At 40.9% G+C, this 21568-nt stretch overlaps 1 protein-coding gene across 12 annotated transcripts in view; it reads right to left on the bottom strand.

Annotated features, from left to right (window-relative positions):
* Window positions 1-21568, bottom strand: part of LAMA2 (laminin subunit alpha 2) — a 759697-nt gene that overhangs the window by 103710 nt on the left and 634419 nt on the right. For all 12 annotated transcript variants that reach the window (XR_008313916.1, XM_053286200.1, XM_053286222.1 and 9 more), the window contains 4 exons: window positions 16113-16229; window positions 14141-14304; window positions 13537-13675; window positions 3143-3245 (listed from right to left, as the gene is read on the bottom strand). Coding sequence is in view for 11 of the 12 variants with exons in the window: in XM_053286200.1 (XP_053142175.1) it covers window positions 3143-3245; window positions 13537-13675; window positions 14141-14304; window positions 16113-16229 (523 nt within the window). In the remaining variant the exon portion in view is untranslated. The remainder of the gene's footprint in view (window positions 1-3142; window positions 3246-13536; window positions 13676-14140; window positions 14305-16112; window positions 16230-21568) is intronic.

Genomic DNA, 21568 nt, shown 5'->3' with positions numbered 1-21568 from the left:
TATTACCATATATAGAGGACTGAGCATTGAGAAAAACATTAAAACTTTATGTCTTAACAAAGCAGTTTCATCACTATCAGAACCATTTAATGATAAAGAAAAATCAGCTTCATAACCCTCCAATTAACCTGTAATAGGGTTTCACGATCATATATGAGTACCTAATTTAAAACTTTACATGAAGGGATTAAATAGCTTCAGAAAGACAGAACTTCAGCTAGTACTGAAACTGGAGTAAACCTTTGATAAGGAGTAGAGGCATAAATGTATTAGGTTAAGTTAAAACACAATTTATTGCAATATTATACAGGTCATTTTCATCAGATTCAGTTGTATCTATGACAAGTCGAACAAGGAGCTATCTGTTATAGCTGATGATCTTGAACAAATCAACATCAGACAACACTAATCTACCTGAATGAGTGTTGTGAGAGTAGCACAAAGGAAAGGTTTCTTCTACACTAGCCCTTGTTTTGCATAGTGGTGGATACTAGTCCTGTCACTTTTTACAGAGCATGACACTGTTGCCAAATTATTACAAATTAGGCATTTTCTGTGCCTCCTGTCTTTTCCAAGACCCTGATTTGTGGCACCTCCCCCCCCCCCCTTAAAGCACACAATTGCATCACAAGCCTGTTCAGTGCTGGCTGAAAGAGCCAAACTGACACTCAGCAAGAGGAGTGGTCTGCTGATAATGCCCTGCCATTTCTTGGCTGCAGTGCTAGTTTGCAGTATCAACTCCCCCATTACATTTATGTAGATTTTGTCAGTGTGCTGCTGAGGGAAGACACATGCAAGTCAGCTTGGTTTGTAAGTGATTTTTAAAGTTCTCCTTTCTCTAATGGACAAGAGTGCAACTTTTTATTTTAAATAAGAGGTGGAGGAAATGATGGGATTAGCAATCACTCTCCACCACCCTTCCTGGAAGAAGCCTGTAGGTAGCCTTCACACTGATTATGGACAGTAGAAATACACAAGCCTGCTAATTTGTTTCTATTTACGATTCTAGAAAGGACAAAAAGAGAAGCAATATCTTTTCAGATGGTACATTATAAATTTTTACCAAGCATCCTTTGCTACCTTCAGTGGGTGTGATCCCTTCCAGTCATTTACACATATTTAAAAGGGTTTATTTTCCATAGCTCCATATATTAAACAGTAGGCCTGCTCGTGTTCAGAAGATTTGGATTCTGACTTGACCCAATCCAAATTTTACAATATTGGATTCTGATTCTATATGCTCTGGTGATAAAAGATTTGATTTGGAATTCAAAATCGAATTCTGACTTAAATTCAGATTCCCCCCCACAGGGGTCAATTGGGAATTTTTAAATAAATCACCAAAAATTACCAGTTGGCCCTAGAGCTTTGAAACTTGCCACACATGTGGGTCAGGAGGTTAGAGCCCTTTGTAGGGAATGTGAAGAGAATGGGTCAATCACCACATTTTTGGTGAATTTTTAAAATGTTTATGAAAAATGGCTAAAAATGGTAAAATCTGGCTTGTTTCAAGCCAGAACTTTACAAAATGTTCTGGATCTGAAACCCTTTCTTGGACCATTATTCCACCCTCATGTTCAGGAGAAAAGATATTCCTTTGATTTTATATTAATTTTTTTCTTGCAGGAACAGGAAGACCTTTTACGGGAATTAGAATGACTTCACACCTTTTTATCCCTTGATGGCTAGAAGGGAAATTAAGAAATTCTTTCTAACCACAAGAACAGAAACATTCAAAGTACTTTCGCCTGTACTGACAGTGTGCTTCTGTAATTGGGAAGTCAAAAATTAATATAAAATCAAAAGAATGTCCTTTACCCTCCATATGGGGGAGGAAGGATGGTCTTAGGGAGGGCATCCGATCCAGAACCTGTTGAAAAATTCTGACTTGAAACAAGTCAGTTTTAGCTCTTTTTTCCTATTTTTAGGGGCTTTTTCCCTGTGAGAAGGTGCACATTTTGCAAGTGTGCATGCCTCTCCCTGCTGCCAGCGCTCAAGGTGCCATTCTCTGTTGGCATGGGGTTAACAACTAACCATTGTTACCTCGGGTTTTCATGCCATCGAGTCATGAAAATATGGCCCTAGTAATACTAGTCAAGTCAAGTCAAGTCACCTTTATTACAGTCAGAGACCAGCAACAATTACACATTAAATGAAGGTAATACTAGAGAAAAGTTACATGTTGATAGAGGTGATTGCAAATACACATTTTAATGATCAGAATGATGACAATTAACAGTCTGGAATTTTTGGAGCAATTCCGATTAAATTGCTGCAATTAACCAGTATTTAACCAGAATCACTAACCAGGATTGGATCCTGCTTAAAGATTCAGGTTAAAGGCTAGTCATGACACATTCTGCAGGAGCACACAGGGTTTGCTGATCGCAGTTAACTCTTTATTTGCCATCGTTCTGGTCATGAAAATGTAGCCCGAGTATTTCCAGTGCAGATAGAGTATTGTCTGAACTGGCACATTGTGGATTTGAGTAAATAGCACTATATTTAATGCAGTATGGAACTACCATTTTAATATTGATTCCAGCTGTTTGTGTAAGAGCAACAGCTTAGCAGCATTAAGGGGCTTCAGTATGGAAGCAACCCAAGATATCTTGTAACTCATCCTAAGTCCTTTAGATAGGTTGCGGAATGTGTGAACAATGATATTGTAGCTGGAATGACACTTTTCCTCCTTCCTGAACTTTTCTTCTGGGGCCCACTGATCTACTAATGCTGGGCTCTCTCATCTATCCAACAGCTCCCAAACTCAGCCCTTATTTATTTTGACATACACCCCTCTTTCCCTGAGGAAAGAACATTTTGTTTTATCCATCATCCTCTCAGCCCCATATATAAACTAGGTTAGTGTTACTACTTTCTCGTACAAACATGAAACAGAGGCTGAAAAACTGTAACTTGCCTTAGGTTTCCAAGGCAGATCAGGACTGAAGTAGGATCTAAACCTAAATGTAAGAGCCTGAAGCTTTAGATGAGTACACAGTTCATGTCAGAATTGAGTTCTGAAGATAGGGATAGAATAATAAATCAAAATATTTTCCTAGAGAGATTTCTGTGCACTAAGACCACAGCAGATCTTATTAGCTTTTCAGCCCAATTATCTCAGGGAAAAGAAAATGCATACCTTTAACATCATTTGCACGCCTGTTGGCATCATTAAGAACCCTGAAGCTTTTTTGTAGAGAGCTCTTGGCACCATCCTTTAATGATCCTTCTGGTCCAGATGCCTATAGGGAAAAACAACCAGTGTCACTGAAATATATGCTAAGTAGAAAGGTCAGAAGTTTACAATCCTAAAGAAGTAAAACAGAGCAATTTAGCTGAAGAGTCATGAAAATTTGAAATAATAATCAATGTGTTTAAATTATATTCTCAAATCACTGATATTCACCCTATATCACAGAACTAATAAAATAAATTTCTTATTAATGTGGCTTTAAAAAACCCCAAAGCTGCCAATGGTCATGAAACAGAAAGAAATACTTTACAAATATAATGGAAGGAGGACTGAACTGGGGAGCAGAATGTTTCAAATCAATTTTAAATATTCTTAGGTCTATAAAGTGTTTGTGCATCTATATGAAGATAACATGGAGATGATCAAATAACTCTGTCCACGGGGCTTTATATTCCCCTCCTCATCTTGGCAAACCAACCACACTATCCAAAACGCTGCTCTTCAGAGTTGGGTGACCCTCTGGCATGGCATGGAAAAGGATATTTCCATACCCTTTTGGGAGAACAAATGACAGAAATGCAGGGGGTGGTGCTTGTGTGGGGCTTGCATGAGTGGAAGTATCTTTAGACACAAATGGTCTCCTCACTAAGAGTGTACATAAGACTTGTTATAATGGAGTTCCACAAGGCTCCATACTGTCTCCAATCTACATGAAACCACTGGGAGAGACCATCCATCAGAAGGTTTGGTGCAGGGTGTTATCAATATGCTGATGACACCCAAATCTATTTCTCCATACCAGCTTCATCAGGAAATGGCACAACCTCCCTAAATGCTTGCCTTTTAGGATCGACCATCAACAGTAAAGGATCCAGCAGTCAAGAAATACGCCACAGGCTAGCACTTGGTAGGGTTTCAATGAAGGCCTTGGAAAGGATATTATTATTATTATTATTATTATTATTATTATTATTATTATTAATTCAATTTCTATGCCGCCCTTCCAAAAATGACTCAGGGTGGTTTACACAGAGAAATAACAAATAAATATATGCCATGATGTATCTATATAAAGAGCCCCTGGTGGCGCAGTGGTAAAACTGCTGCCCTGTAACCAGAAGGTTACAAGTTCGATCCTGACCAGGGGCTCAAGGTTGACTCAGCCTTCCATCCTTCCGAGGTCGGTAAAATGAGTACCCAGAATGTTGGGGGCAATATGCTAAATCATTGTAAACCGCTTAGAGAGCTTCGGCTATAGAGCGGTATTATATATAAATGTAAGTGCTATTGCTATTGCTATTGCTATACCTACAAAGATTAGAATCATTCAGACAATGGTTTTCCCCATGACACTCTATGGATATGAAAGCTGGACTTCAAAGAAGCAAAATAGAAAAAGTATTGACACTTTTGAGCTTTGGTGTTGGAGAAGACTTTTAAGGATACCGTGGACAGCCAGGAAAACAAACAAATGGATCCTAGAACAAATCAATCCAGAATTTTCACTCGAGGCACAAATGACCGGGTTCAAACTATCATACTCCGGACACATTATGCGAAAACCCAGCTCCCTTGAGCATTCCATAATGCTGGGAAAGGTTAAGGAAAGAGAAGAGGATGACCAGCAATAAGGTGGATGGACTCGATTAAGACAACAATGAATGCACCACTGAGACCTCAAAGGCCAAGTTGAAGACAGATCCCCTTGCTAACTTGGCAAAGAGGCACCTTTTAACGTGGTGATTCTCTTTATTTAGCAGGGGGAGAGTAACTGGCCCTATCCACCCCCAGCACAGTACCTCCTGTGACTGTTTCTGGTGTTTATCTATGTTTCTTTTTAGATTGTGAGCCCTTTGGGGGACAGGGATCCATCTCATTTATTTATTATTTCTCTGTGTAAACCACCCTGAGCCATTTTGGAAGGGTGGTATATAAATCTAATAAATAAATAAATAATAATTAATAAACTGCCCTGAGCCATTTTTGGAAATGCGGTATAGAAATCAAATAAATAAACCACCACCACCATCCTGGAGAGTATCTATGTGTTCGCTAAGTGTTGACACCAACTTGACGGCCCTTAACCAATCAATCAATCAACTGATTGTGGGAGGTTGGGGCTGAGAGATGGTTTAGATCTGCCTGTTCTGGATGGGGCTACACTCCCCCTGAAAGATCAGGGATGTAGCTTGGGAATGCTCCTGAATCCCAAACTGTCTCTGGTTTCTCAAGTTGTGACAGTGGCCTGGAGTGCTTTTTATCAGCTTCAGCTGATACGTCAGCTATGTCCATTTCTGGAGGTAAATGACCTAAAAACAGTGGTCCATATGCTGGAAACCTTTAGGCTTGACTACTGTAATGCACTCTGTGTGGGGCTGCCTTTGTACATAGTATGGAAACTACAATTGGTACAGAATGAGGCAGCAAGACTGGTCTCTGGGTCAACTCAAAGGGACCATATAATACTGATTTTGAAAGAATTGTACTGGCTGCTGCTATGTTTTTGAACGAAATACAAAGTGCTGGTTGTTACCTATAAAGCCCTTAACGGCTTGGGTCCAGGGTACTTAAGAGAGCAACTTCTTTGTCATGAACAATGTCACCTACTAAGATCATCTGGAGAAGTCCAGTTACGGTTGCTGTTGGCTTGTTTGGTGGCAACCTGGGACTAGGCCTTCTCTGTAGGTGCCCTGGTGCTCTGGAATATGCTCCCTGTTGAAATAAGAGCATCTCCTCTGTTTGTTTTAGGAAGACCCTCAAGATGTACCTGTTTTCCCAGGCTTTTAGTATTTTAATACTTATAATGGGTTTTATCATTTGAGATTGCTTTACTTGTTTTGTGCATTTTAACTGGCATTATATTGTTTTATATTCACTATTTTTTAACTTTGTACACTGCCTAGAGATGCATATATCAGACAGTATAGAAATATGATAGATAGATAGATAGATAGATAGATAATCATGTTTTCATAAATCTACAAAGAGAATATTGTATGTATTTCTGGAATCAACTCAATCCCACTAATGTAAAATGACGGTGAAAGTTTGATGGTGTTTGTATACTGAAATGTGTAATGATATATAAAATATCAATTCACAGTCTGTCATGCATGTGGTTGAAATAAAAGCTTTGTTGTTATTTGTAAACCATTTGTATAGATCTATGAGCAGTTTTATGTGGGTATCCATGATCTATCTAATAGGGATGTGCAAAACGTATCAACGTTGAAACACAGAAGATTTCAGTGTCAAAAATTTGTTTGAAATCGTCTGCTTGCCCATTTCTTTTGTGGGATTGGGTGGTAGTGCCCTACCATCGTGCCCTACCACCCAACTGATTTTCATGTCTGTGGGGAACAAAGGGGTGTTGGGAGTTTCCCCATTGTTCCCTATGGCTGAAACACTCAAAACCTTTTTGAGTTTTGTTCTGTTAAAACAACTGGCTTGACCACTGTTTCAATTAAACATTTCGGCCATCTGTGTTTTGTTTCAAGCTCAAACAAAACACAAAATCCATTTTACGCACATTCCTACTGTCTATCAAGTATAAATGCTTGTAAGAGCAAGTGATTGTTTTCAGTTGACCAAACAATCAACAACAGAAGGGGAACTGCAGCAAACCAAACAAGCATTTGGGATGTATATAGGTAGTATGTACTTTCTTTTTGGGCAGCTGTGAGTCCAGAAGAGAATGGGTTCATAATACCGGAAATACTGGTGACTTTTCACTCACAGACATCTTTAGACTGATTTTATTTGCTTGTTTTTTTTAGTAGATTTATATTCTGCTTTTTGACTGGAGTCCTCACAGTAATTCATAACATTCATAAAATGCAATAGATAAATTAAAAAATAGGCACTTAATTAAAATTGGCAGGAGCAGGTGCCTGATGTCCTGCCTGCTCTTCTCTTTCCCTCATACCTTCCCAATTGTTGGGGATAGGACAGTAGGCCGAACAAGAAAAGGCATCTGGCGCATTTGCCTGCCTCTTTCTGTCTTCTCAGCTTAACTCCTGTAGCAATCGGCCTCTCCCTTACCCTAAAGAGTGAACCCTGTCCTTTCTGTCAGGCAGTGACCTCTGGGGATCAGCCACTAAGCACATAGTGACCTAGAAGGCCTGGAAGCAGGAAGTGAAGGGGGTCTTTGTTCTGAGAAGGAGCCAGGAGAAAATGGGGAGCAGGCTTCGTGAGCGCCAGCAATTAAGTCTCTTGCTGCCTCATGGCCAACAGTCAGCCTGGAGACTTCTCTCATGGAAGGACATCTGCGGTTCCTTGAGAGACAGGATTGCAGGAAGCGTGAATTCTCTCCTGGAGTTTCAGGTGAGTTCATGGAGAAAGGAACCCAAGAGTTTGTGGCTTCAGAAAGACTTTGACAGGGAATAGTGTGATAGCTAGCCTGCGTGAGACTATTTACTCTCCTTTGGTGCTTTGCAAATCCTTACACCTGGTCTACTGTGTTTTATCTTGTAATGTAACCTTCTAAGAAACTCTAGCCTGAGCCCTTTCTATCCAACCAGGGGGCTCTAGAAATCTCTGTACCCTGTAAAGGTGCCTTTAAAGGTTCCTTGCAACCGTGGGTGCTTTTTAAATTATCTTTGTAACTAGATAACCACAATTTTTAAAGTGTGCTACTCCAAATAGCAGCTGGAGTGCTCTTTAAAAGTATTCTTGCAAGTACTGAGTGTTTCTGTTACCTGTAACTAAAAGCTGAGAAAGCCTCAGACTGAAGCAGTCTGTAGTATTTTTGAATAAAGCTTTTCACTTTTTGTTCTTTGTATCTGACCTGCCTCTGAGTGGATTTTTAACTCAGGAAAAGGGCTTTCACTCTGGTGCAAACACATCTCAAGTTTGATTGCTCAGCAGCGCACACTACCAAGTTTGCTCTTCACGTGTAGGCTGCATGTGGAGGGTTTTCTGTACTTTTCCATTGGTAAAAGAAGGAGAGTTTCCCTGGAATTTTAATCCTTGGGGTTAAACTCTGTTAAAAAGTGGGTGTGGTGGAAGTGATTACCAAAGGGACAATTTTAAGTTTTAAAGGAACAGCCTTTGTTGAGCAAACATGGAGGGAATGGTGCAGCATTTTTCATGTGGGCTGGCTTAAATCTGTTATTCACTACATCTACTAATACTGGTTTCTTGGGGAAATTAATGACCTTCTTGGGGTGGATATGATTGAGAAGGTTTCAGCTTGCATTTCAAAGGTCTGGAACTGATTACAGATTTGGTTTACAAGCCAACACAAACATTTTAAGGATAACAACAAAAGGCATGATGACAAGTCTTCTCTTGGACCACATACAAATGATTTTTTTTTAAAATCAGTTTAGAGAACAAAGTGGTGCTGGAAAAAATCATATTCCATGGCATAATGCTCCATAGATACTCTGTTGCACACATGTGGCTCTTGCGTAGACACTCAGGGCTAAAAAAAAGCTTAACCACACACACACATATCTGGGAGTAAGCTCTACTAAACTCACTCAAAAAAGGTTTTTTGTTTTTTTTAAAGAATTGACATACAAGATAATTTACAGCAATTCTTCTTCCATTTATAGTTGGAAATGTGGTTGGTCCTAAAGATTTACCAAAAGCATTGCTGAAGTAACCACACTTGGGGTGGTTTGGTAGAAATAGCTTTTTTAATGATTAAGGTAACCCAGAGTTCATTTCTATAATATTAATTCTATCTTCGACTACTTTTGACCAAAACCAAAGCTATAGTTGTACTACACAGCTATTCTGGAGACTTTAAAATAACTAAAATGTCTGCCAGATGTAGAGGATGTGAACTGGCTTTCCAGTTAACTGAATAGAATGGGCACTTCCATATACAAAGAAGGGCACACTCTCTTTCGACTAAATAAATGTCTCATTGCATATGTAGAAACACAGAAGTTTCTGCATATGCCATTAGCTGCTGGAATAGGCTGTGTGTGTGTCATCCTATGAGTAAAAGATGTTACAGTGGAATTTTATCTGAAAATAATCTGTAAGTTCTGCAATAATTCCTGTGCATTTGTTGTATTCAAATAGTAGAAGATGAGGGATAGAATTACTCTTAATTAAATCATCCACTCACTAAGAAGCACTCAGACTCTTACTATCTGATTAGATGACTGAACTTGGGTTATATCATAAAACAAACCATATTGCCATAATATGCTGCTGATAACAAAGTAACATTTAATACTGTGTCATGGGTCATACCCATGCAACACATACATAATTAAAAACAAACTGGTTCTAGTTGTAAAGAGCAGGTAGGTATTAAATTGTACGACAAGAAAGTTGTATGATTGTATGTGAAAGTTCAGGTAATTATTGTGCCTACAAGCACAAGATTTTATACCTTCCAAATGCCTTTCACATAAGCAGCCCAGCTTGTGACCCACTAAGCCAAATATCTGGTAGTCTTCCAGAGTCTTGATAAACATCCCGGTTTTTAAGCCTGCTTCGGATTGCCTGATAGGCCACAATACATGGCTGGTGAGCTGTAAGCGTGAGTCACAACTTGTGCGACACATATATAGAAAAGGTATGACTAACATGAACTTGCTTATTTATTTGGCTTCCATCTTTTAAAAAGTTAAGGAGACGTTTAACATTTTTTTGAACAGGAACCTGTTTTATCTACTTTAGCAACATTCCATTTTGTACCACCTTGATTAAACATGATCCTATACTTGGAAAATGGTCTATTGTACATCTCATCCACAGTCGCTAGGTTAGTGGTTCCCAACCTCGGTTCCTCCAGATGTTTGTTTGTTTGTTTGTTTGTTTATTTATTTATTTGAAACATTTTATATACCACCCACTCCGAAGACTCTGGGTGGTGTACAAAAACTTGCAAAACAAGACAGCATTGCAAAACTTGCAAAACAAGACGGGGGGGGGGGGGGGATAAATAAACTACAGGGTAAAAGCCTGGTGAAAAAAAAAGTCTTCAATAAAGATTTAAAAATCAACAAGGAGGAGCTAAACGAATCTGCAGAGGAAGGGAATTCCAGAGAAGTGGGGCGGCAACCAAGAAGGCCCTTTCATGGGTTCCTAGCTCCCCAAACCTCTAGGAAATCGGGGACCAACAAAAGGGCCATCTGACCAGATCTGACCGGATGGGATGTAACTGGATGGGAGAGGCGCGTCTGTAGGTAAACAGGTGCCAAACCCCACAAGGCTTTGAAGGTCAAAACCATGACCTTAAATTGAACTCGGTAGCGAATAGGCAACCAGATGTTCCTGAACTACAACTCCCAGCATCCCCAGCTACAATTTATTATGGCTGAGGATGCTGGGAGTTGTAGTTAATCAACAAATGAAGGAACCCAGGTTGGGAACCATTGCTCCAGGTAAACAATTTCTAACTAAACAATTTCTCCTGATCTTACTGCAAGGCTCTGGTACCTTAAGGATTTTCTTCTACCAAAAGTGTAAAATCTTGGCTTTTTGCCCAGGCATTTATTTGATTCTCTGCTGCTGCTCTTTATAGTCTGTACTGCTTTTATGCCTTTGTTTTAAAATTTTAATCAGATTTGTTTAATATTTTTTTCACTTAATATTTTAATTGTGTCTTTTTTACCATCTTGTGTTTACATTTTTTGCTGTAAACCACCTTGGGATTGCTTTAATGAAAGGCGGTATATAAATTTAACAATAAATAAATAAAATAAATAAATATGCCACTATTGGGAGACTGTTTAGCCAACTCCCTGTTGGCATTTTCATGGGTGTTTAAACCTGGCTCTTCCAGAAGGCATTTAGTGTTCACTTAAAGTATTTAGATTTGTTTCTTTTTCTGCTTTTACTGGCTAACATCCTGATGAATGAAATATAGGTGCTCCCAACAGCACCTATGCTTCGTTAGCCCCTATCTTGGTCTACTGAAGTGTGGATAGTATTCTGCTGTTGTGAAGAGTGCAAAGACTTTACAGAGCTTGCTCGCACTCCAAAAGTGATTTGTTAGATTGTAAACACATCACTAAGGGTCAAGCAATGCGTTTCCAGTCTAAAAGTGCATGGGTGAACCTCTGAAAGTATTTGTGCTTTTGCTCAAGAGCACAATACCATCTACATTTTGGAATCACAGCAGGCCATTATGGGAGCTGGATGCTGATATTAGGATGCCCACACATCATTCGTCAGGACATCAGTCACTGTCCTGAAGGCTTTCGTGACTATGTTTTGATGGATGTCATGTAATTTTTAAATTGTTTTGATTTGATAGATATTTTGACATATTGCACATATTGCTTTGTGACAGATACACTTGGTATAGAAATGCTAGAAACAACAACAAAAACAACAGCTACCACCAGTAGTTCATTTTCAACTTACAAGATCACCTAATATAAGTTTAGTAATGTGAGTTAGACCAACACACAAGCAGTAATACTGCTGGTTTCCCTATTCACAATGGGGAAATTGGCAGTAGTGCTGCTTGTGCAGCTGCCAGTTCTTAGGAGCATCGGGCTGCTTTCCAAGTTTGCAGCAGCCCCAGGCCACAGCATTATGGCTGCTGCAATATCCTATGCAACAATGACTGCACTGCCTTTACATGAAGGTTTAATTATAATGTCTGTTCCCATTTGAGTATTCCTCAGGTCTATTACAGAGAGAGAGAGAGAGAGAGAGAGAGAACACAGCAGAGTCAAAAGGTGGGCAGGCTGTGGGGAAGGCAGGAGGCCACCTGCCTTTCCCAGCAAACAAGCAGCCACCATCCTGCCCTCCACCGCACCATGCACCTACAGGAGCAGTGATGCAGGGGAGGGAAATGCCGGGAGTGGGAGAACTCCCCCCACCACATCCTAGGGTGTCCCAGGGCACAAACACAGCTGCTTCTTCCCCCAGCTTGCTGCTGGAAATGGTGGTGCACTGGTGGAAGCTGTTGGACCTGGCGGCAATCACCAGATAATCTCTGGCTGAGGTTAAGTGAACCACAGGTTCACTTAATCTTGGCTAGATGCTGGTTTGAAAGTAGGGTTTGGGGCGGGGGTGGTGCCAGGAGTGACCTCGCTCCCAGCACTTCACACACGCAGCCTAACCCAGGCTGGACTGTCCTGGGTTAGGCTGTGCATGTGAATACCCTTCTAGTCTAGTGACAAGCTTCAAATGATAACATAATTGGGACTTGATAAGTATCTGTTTGCAAATCAGAAAGATTATGTCAGAGTCAGGAAGGTAGATGGTGCAGAGGACACTAGGTTCTATTTCTTCATATATTTATTCATTTCATTTCATTTTTATACCACCCCATCCGGCTCTGGGCAGTGCACAACAGAATTAAAAAAACAATAAATCATTTAAAACAAACAGCTTAAAACAATATAAAAACAAATTTAAAACACTTTAAAACCATTAAAAACAGAAAACATTTAAGAGCAATTTTAAAACCCTGGAAGGCCATACCAAACAGATAAGTCTTAAGGGCTCTCTTGAAGGCCAACAATTCTCCCAAACCACGAATTTCTGCTGGGAGTGCATTCCACAGCCCAGAAGCAGCTACAGAGAAGGCCTGGTTCTGCGTCACCACCAAAAGTACCAGAGGCAACTGGAGATGGACCACTCCAGATGACCTTAACATGTGGTGGGGCTCATACAGAAGAAAGCACCCTCTAAGATAACCCAGACCTAAGCCGTTCAGGGCTTTAAAGGTAACAACCAGCACTTTGTATTTCACTCAGAAACGTATCAGCAGCCAGTGCAACTGTTTAAGTACAAGGATAATATGTTATCTCCGAGTTACCCCAGAGACCCCTCTGGCTGCTGCATTGTTGACTAACTGAAGTTTCCAAACTATGTACAAAGGCAGCCCCACATAAATGCATTGCCATAGTCAAGCCTGGAGGTTACCAGCTGATGCACCACTGTTTTGAGAATGTTCTCTTCAAGGAATGGATGTAGCTGTTGAATCAGCTGAAGCTGATGGAAAGCACTCCTGGCCATAGCCTCCACCTAAGATATTAGGATGAGGCCTGGATTCAAGAGCACTCCAGCATGGTGTAGTGGTTAGAGTGCTGGACTAGGACTGGGGAGACCTGAGTTCAAATCCCCATTCAGCCATGATACTTGGTGGGTGACTCTGGGCCAGTCACTTCTCTCTCAGCCTAACCTACTTCACAGGGTTGTTGTGAGGAGAAACATAAGTATGTAGTACACCACTCTGGGCTCCTTGGAGGAATAGCGGGATATAAAATGTAAAAATTATAAAAATAATAAACTGTGTACCTGTTCCTTCCAAGGGAGTGCTACCTGATCCAGCACAGGAAGATCTAACTCATCCCTCAAATTCTGATCTCCTACAATGAGCACTGCCCAAAAGATATACTCTTACTTTCTCTTACCAGTTGTATAGCTTCATTGGCACGAGCTTTTGCTCCTTTGGCAATTCCATCAGCTTCATCTATATAGTCCTTGATATTGCTGTATGCCTTGAAAGCTACTGTGGCATTGAGTGAAAGGTTCTTAGCTTCCTCAAGGATTCTATTGAGAAGCAAAATAAGTTAAATTTTAAGAACTGCTGGGACAATCCCAGAAGTGCATTGAATGTTCCCTCTTTGAATCCACCAACTTGATTCCAACCAGAAAAGATGGAGGCAGCCACGTGTGAAATGCAGCATCAGAAGTTGTTGAAGAATGAATGACATGTTAAATGATACAAGCAGTAATGCAGCTACACACGAAGCCTTTGATAATCTCAATGATTCCAGGCGCTTCAGAAAGATCCAGCTTTTCTTTTAGACTGCTTGTCATTAACCTGAAGACAAGATTGAACACTGCAAGCTGATATCTTTGCTGCCTTAAGGTATTTTTGGACAAGTTTGAGAGCCCCTGATCTACAGTTTAAAAGGATGAAACAAGCAATTTATTAATTTTTTTACAGCAACCTCTGTGCTAATTCTTTCTAGTATTTTGATATATGTAATGACAAACTCATGATTAACATACCCATCCAGTTTTGCAGATGAATCATTCAGCTGGGTGGCATGAGCTTCTGCTTGCAACACTTTTTCTGGAAGTCTCCTGTCTTTGAGATCTTGAGATAGATCATCTATTTTATCTTTTAGCTCATCAAACAGCCGGCCTATATTATCCCGAACACCATCCACATACTGAAAGCCACAAAACAAGAGTGTTTAAGAAGTGGAACACATAATTGTGATTCCTTGCAAATTATTTTCCCATATTATAATTATTTTATATCAATTAATATGAATAGAATTCATTGCTATGTTGTTTTGAGTTCCTAGGTTGTCTCTCATTTAGATATGGACCAGGATTAGATTTCCTTTGCCAGACCTGAATGCACGGAGCTATATAAGGAGGTTTTCTAGATGGCAGTAAAGTGCATCTTTACTGTTTAAACCTTTTGCACAAGTTTCTAATGCTACAGTCCACACACTTCCATAGGTGTCAATGCTCCTTTCTAGTATTTCTGGACTTTCTGGCCACACAATAAGCACGGACCTCATGTAATTTCCACAGCACCATCTGCTGGACAGCACTTGTAAATCCATCCTTTTTCATAACTTCTTTAAAGTAGTATTAGAAGGGACAGGTGGTTCTTAGAATTCAAGTGGTGGCTGGCAGTTGGCACTGTGAAAATAACAGAAGCCTCATGCTAAGTATGTGGCCAGAGTCAAATTGTGTTAGGAAGGAGTATGAAGTGTGTGGACTATAAGTAAGAGGATGTTAGAAACTTTTGCATAAGCTTTAAAAATCCTGCACTTTACTGCCAAATGAAAAACCCTTAGGCTCCTTCAATTACACCAGCTTCACTAATCTTAGTGGAGGATTAGAGAAATATAAAATAGGCTTAATTAACTAACTAATAGAGAAAGTTTATATTTTCCTAGTGTGATATTGCTTTAAAATTAAAAGTAATTAGTTCAGTAAACTATGGGAACAAGCCATTAGCCATAAATGCACACACTGTTTTGGCATCAATTTGCATATTTGCATAGATGATTTGCAGATCATCTATTATATCTTTTATCTCATCAGACAGTCAGCCTATATTATCATGAACACCATCCACATACTGAAAGCCACAAAACAAGAGTGTTTAAGCAGTGGAACACAAAACTGCGATTCCTTGCATATTATTCTAGAACTGATTGATTATGTGTGAAATTGCATCTGGACTATATTAAAAAGCTGGAATAGAACACTATTTTTCAAATAGTCTGGTCCGGGGCAGTCTCATATTATATCATGGCAGTGGATAGATATGGGTAAGCATACACCAAATAGCAACTTACTGATATGCATGTAACCACTAGAAAAGCCAGTTGTCCACATGTACTAGGACAACTATTTTATTACATACCCACACCAGAACTTGGTCAAGTTTTCTTTCCTACTTGGCAGGATGATATAAATGCTTATATGTTATATTAAGTGCTTATATGCACATTATGTTAAGTTACTACTTGGTAATTGGTCATCTGTATCTTCCTTCAGATGCAGAAGGCTTCTGTAAGCATGTTCGATGGTGATTTCGTGAGCTGCAACCTTGATTGATTGAGACTGCAGCTCACAGAATCACCGTTAAACATGCTTACAGCACCTCTCCCTTCAGACAAACAGTGTTGTAAGTGTGTATGTCAGGCACAAAGGGGTGATTGACAATGGGGCAGCAGGACTTCCTTCCCACTTTTGCCCTTGTGTGAGTGCCCACGGTACTCATCACATCTGAAGAGGGCTTGTTTTATCCCAGATTAGTTTAGAAACCAATTTAGGGTGAAGACAGACATATATATCTGAGTAATGTTAAAAATGATTTCAACACACATTGAAAATTGTGTGTTAAATTGAAAACACATTCATGTCAAGAAATGTTAATCAAATTTTATTGAGTATTTTTTAATTGGCCCCATTCTATCTCATTGCACCAGTCCCCCAAATATATCAAGTTTACCTCCACAGCTAAGTTGATTCCATTTGCAAGGTCATTAGCTTCATTAAGGATGTCATTCCCTTCTTTTAGTGTATTTTCAGCCTCTTGTCTTTCATCTTCTACAGCTTGCTTCTTTTTCTATAGAATATGTATTTGTGTATGTTAGGAAAACAGAATGCACATATATTTTTCCAGATGTAGTCTCACATTTAATAAAATTTCTAGTATTGTTTATTTTGAGCAGCATTGCTTCATTTGCATTATGAAATACGAGGTGTTTGAAAGTGACCTTTGAACTTCCACCCTAATAACAGATATCCAGGAAACTTCATGAGAAGCTGAGCAAACAAATATCTTCTATATATATATATATATATCTTAAACGCACCTGTTGCTAATCCCATGCATGGCAGCTCTCGTGAGAGTTTGCGAGCAGCTGCTGGATAGCAGGGAAGGGTGGACGGCAGCCAGGCTGGCAAGCGGGTGGTGAGTGAAAGTGCTGGTCAGGTTGGCTGGCTGGCTGGTGGTGAGGGAAAGCGCCATTGGAGAGCGTTGAGAGAAAGCGGAATGGGAGGGGGAGAGGACGGACTGGGGCTAAAGGGAGGGGAACAGGACTGGGGCTGAAGATGAAATGAAGGTGGGGGGAGAGACAAGGAGAACTAGGGGCAAAGATACTCTGTGCCGGATCAGCTAGTATTATATATTCTTGGTTCTCCTCAACATCTAGTATAAATTCCATTTTCAGTAATCTAACACATTTTAGATAGGAGAATTGAGGAATCAAATTAAAGCACAGAGCATATAGTATTTTAAAAAAATAGTTTTATCAATGTTTTCCCCAAAGTCATAAGACCATGAAAGTGGTGGGGAAAACATATGTAGATCAGAGACCTCCCTACCAAGCGGCTGAACTGCTAAGATGGCACAGATGCCTTGAAATCAGAATTAGCAGCCAGTTATTGGCTAAGCTGCTGTGGTATTACTGTTGCTGAATTGTCCATTAATACATGGGTGGTATTTGTTGTTGTTGGCTTTAAAATTATTTCAGAAATCTATTGTAAGTTACCTGGAAGACCATTGGTCAAAATACATGATCCAGATCCTCTAAATAAATAATTTAAAGCTCACAAATAATTCTAATTGTGAAGGAATAAAAGTTTGAGCATGAAGGACCCTAGGAAATGCAATACAATATGAGACAATGCTATCTCAGCAGTGACTGCCGTAAGGCTGAATGTGTGAATGGAGTGCATCTGTGTGATGTGCTCAAATGAAATATGTAGGAATGTGCACGAACCGGTTCGCAGGCCATGTTGGAGGCCTGTGAACCGGTTTGTTTGTCCGGCGGTCTGACGAACTGCCAGCAGGGTGTGTGTGTGTGTTGCTTTAAGGGCAGGGGGATTGTACTTACCCCTCCCGCCGCTTTCCCCCCTCCGGCGCTCCAGTTTGTGGCAAAATCTTTGGGGCAGGCAGTTCCTCCCTGTCACCCCTGCCCTCTTGTTGTTCTCCAAACCCAGAAGTAACATGGGCGCATGCACCTGCCGCCGTGCACATCACGCACATCACTGCGACGTGCGCGGTGCATGCGCACACGTTGGTGATGCGCGGCGGCAGCGTGCATATGCGCCCGTGTTACTTCCGGGTTTGGAAAACAACAAGGGGGCAGGGGAGGAAGGGAGGAACGCTGCCGCCCCAAAGATTTTGCCACAAACTGGAGCGCCGGAGGGGGAAAAGTGGCGGGAGGGTTAAGTACAACCCCCACCCCGACGTCGGACTGCACCTCCACGGTCCGTGCACATCACTAGAAATATGCAGGTGTTGTGCAAATGAGTATGCAATAAGAGAGGCGAGCAATGTGTGTGTGCCAACAGGCAAGGGATACAGACTTGGTACTGCAAGCAACAACAAAAAAGTCTGAAGATTTTCATGGGTCTCCATTTATCCATTTAAGTGGTCCCCCTCTCTAAACACACAACGCCACTATTCACACATTATGTTAAACACTCATACAATGAGTATACAGTATACAGAGGTACAGATGACAGTTCTAAAATATTATTACAGCTATTCACATGTTGTGTTGAAAGCAGGTACAGCAGTACATTCCCTATCTGTACAGTCCACTTCAGGGGCCTGAAACCAGGGTCACTTTTAGAATGAGTACAGATACAGTCATTCACACTAAAACATGTACGAGTACACAGACATCTGTACACTCATACAGCCAGGGGCGTAGCAAGGTTGGAGTGGGCCCAGAGACAAGATTTTAAAATGCCCCCCCCCAAAGTCCAGGGCCTCCGCACACCCCAGGCCCCCAAGGATTTAAGTCTGATATTCCAAAATAAGTATGCTGCCTGCAAATACATTTAACTGAATACACACACACACGTCACAATATATAGTGATATACATTGAGTACTATACATTTGTATTACTTTTAATGCCTAGAACACACTAGAAAGATGAATTATTAAAATGGGCCCCTCGCTGCAGATTAGCAAAGGAGACTTTCAACCATGCAGGGTGAACCTATGTTTGTTTTCTCAGAATTCTGAACAAATTCAGTCAAGTTTGATTGCAGGAGGTTTTTCACAGGAGGCTTTTAAAGCCCTTTAAGACACATCTCCTCTGGAATGGAGGTGCTGCATTCACATGTTGGCCAGATTTACCCTGAAGTCCCTGCAAGTTATTGGGGAGCAGTTCACACACAAGAAAAATAAAATAAAAGCACCACACATGCTTCACAGTTCTCACTCAGACCTTCTGGGTTGCAAAACAACTTGAACATAAGTGCATTTATAAATGAATGAATGAATAAATAAAATTAATAAAATACTGTTCCAGAAGTTTTTGCAATTTTCTGCCATGAAACAAGCCACTTATAGGACTTTTTAGATAGTTTTTTTTAAGTCAGCAAATTTTCCAAGCTGTTTCAAAATAAATATTCAGAGACTTCTCGGTCCCTCCCCCCCCCATCCAAGCCCTATGGCAAGCAGATCCCTATATATGGGGGGGGGGGCGGGAAAGGTAACCACAAAAAGGAGTTCACACTCTACCTGGCAAATGCTGGTCTGGGTTAAGCAGGGCAGCAAGGGGTCTTCTGTTGCAGAGAACACACTGGCTGCCTCCTCCTTCCTGGCTTGCTTGGGCCCTACTCGAGTTCAGGCTTCACTGCGGCCTACACGGAGGCCTCCGTGGAAGCCCCGCCCACCCGCCGATCAGCTGAGAGGCGGGAGAAAAGGAGCTCTTTGCAGCTTGCCTGCTGCTTCCATTGCGGGCTAGCAGAACAAGCAGGAGAGAAGGCGAAGAGGGCATGTGGCTGAGGGGCCTTGGGGCTGGGCAGGGGGCAATGGGGAGTCACATGAGGTGCCTCTGGGGTGCCCCTCCAGGCAGTGGGGCCCCTAGACAACTGTCTCCCCTTGCCCTATTATTGTTACGCGCCTGCATACAGCCTAACATCTCAACAGTGCTAATGAAACTGTTTCTTTAGGTACAAGATCAAGTTTTATGGCAGCTGAGAAAACACACTGAGAAACCCCGGATTTTGCTAGGCAAAACCAATGTTCTAGTTTTGGTTTAGGAAAAACATGCCAAATGAGTGGCAGTTTGTACATCATAAAAGTGTACAAAGAAACCATTCTTATCCCTTTGCATCTCCCCACTCCCTGTTTCTACTTTTAAAAAGAAAAACAGGTTAGATCTACCTTTTAGATATGACAACTGTTAGCCCGCCAAGCATTTTATGAAAACTAGCATCATAGGACTAATAACTGCCTTTAGGCAGAAACTGACTGAGACAAACAAGAAACTGAAACATTTGTCTTCATTTGAGGTTGATGTTGCTCTTTCTGTCAAGGCTAAGCGCTTGTTAATGTACAGTATAATGTGCTTTCAAGACTTTGCAATTAAAATTAAATCAAGGGAAATCATTTACAACAGTTACTAACTACAAAAGATATATGGTACTTTGATTTATAATCAGAATTTACATATGCCCATTTAATTCCTTACTTCAAGTGCAACAGAAGGAGAAAGTGCAGCTATACTAATACTGAAGATTAACTGGCCTCATGTGCAGGGGACCAGAGACAGATTTAAAAATAATGTTGTGTGTGTGTGTGTTTAAATGCACGTTGGGACCGTATATAGGCTTCCCTTGTTTTGGATTGCTCTAATTCATTCATAATATACAGATATTTTAATCATATAAAATTTAAGGTCCTCCATTCTGGGGCCTCAAAAAGCAAAGAGGCTAGGCATTTTATTTTGCAGCAAACATTTTGCCCCTATGCAAGCACAGAACAGCCTAGCACAGCCCATCCTCCAGCCCAAAGAGGCAAGGCCCAGTCCTTCTCTGTGTGGTTCCCGATGGCCATGCAAACTGGACTTCCTCTTCCACAACCTTCTATTGTTCTTTCCCCTGCTGTACTCTGCTTGAATCTGCTTAGCTTGGGACCACTGGCCAGGGTTCTTTTGGAATCTGTGATTGCTCCAGATAGGCAAATTTTAAAACAGTTAGTAAGGCTATTTCACTAGGCTAGAAAGTTTCCTCAGTCAGTGTTTTGGTTGGTAGGTAGGTAGGTAGGTATCTATCTGTCTATCTATCTGTCTATCTATCTATCAAACTTTTATACCACCCTTCCAAAAGGCTCAGGTTTGATAGGAAACACATGCAAATACTTGAAAGAGATGTATTCTGCAGATTTTCCTTCTCTTCTTTTGGTGATTGGAAAATATCTGGGGATGTTTAGTGAAAGAAAGCAGAACAGAAATCAGATAAATGGGTGAAATTTGGACAGAGCAGAAACTAAAGGATAGACTCAGCCAGGACCATTGGGTGTGTGGCAAGAGATTCTAATTGACAGGAAGGACTATATGACCAAACCATGTGCAGGGTGGAGAGGGGCAGTCACAGGCAAGCTGACTAGCTAAAGGCAGATCCTTTCTGGGGAGGCACTACAACAGGTGGGTTGATCTAGATAGACAGTCTAATCAATCAAGTAGTGCTGGGTGGAGACCAGACTGCTCTCCTCAAGAGGCACGTAGCCACAGAGAGTGGTGGACAGATCCTGGGGGCTGGTTGCTAAGGGGTCAAATCAGAGGTGCAGCTGGGTAATTTTGGAGCCTGGACTTAAAGGCCTTTGGAGCACACAAACACACACACATCCGCGCCCCACCTGCTGCAAATTAAGCACCATCATGCTCTGCTGGGCGACCACACCACCTGGGACAGACTAAAGAGGATTTGGGGGCCCCCAGGGTAAAAGTGCCTCTGGGTCAAATCATGGACTCCTGGGTCACTTTCTAAAGCCATAGCTAAAGGGAATAGAAGATAGTGGGTTCTTTCCTGCTCATACTTGTAATTCAAGCATGGTGCTAAATTAAACCATAGTTTAATCTTGTCCATTAACTTGAAAATATTTTCACTAAGCTATTTTTGTAGTTTGTGGGAGAAGGACAATACAGTTACAGGATAG

This window comes from Hemicordylus capensis, chromosome 1 (assembly GCF_027244095.1).
Source record: "Hemicordylus capensis ecotype Gifberg chromosome 1, rHemCap1.1.pri, whole genome shotgun sequence".
In the NCBI taxonomy this organism is placed as follows: Eukaryota; Metazoa; Chordata; class Lepidosauria; order Squamata; family Cordylidae; genus Hemicordylus; species Hemicordylus capensis.
This window is presented reverse-complemented; position numbering and strand designations above follow the sequence as displayed.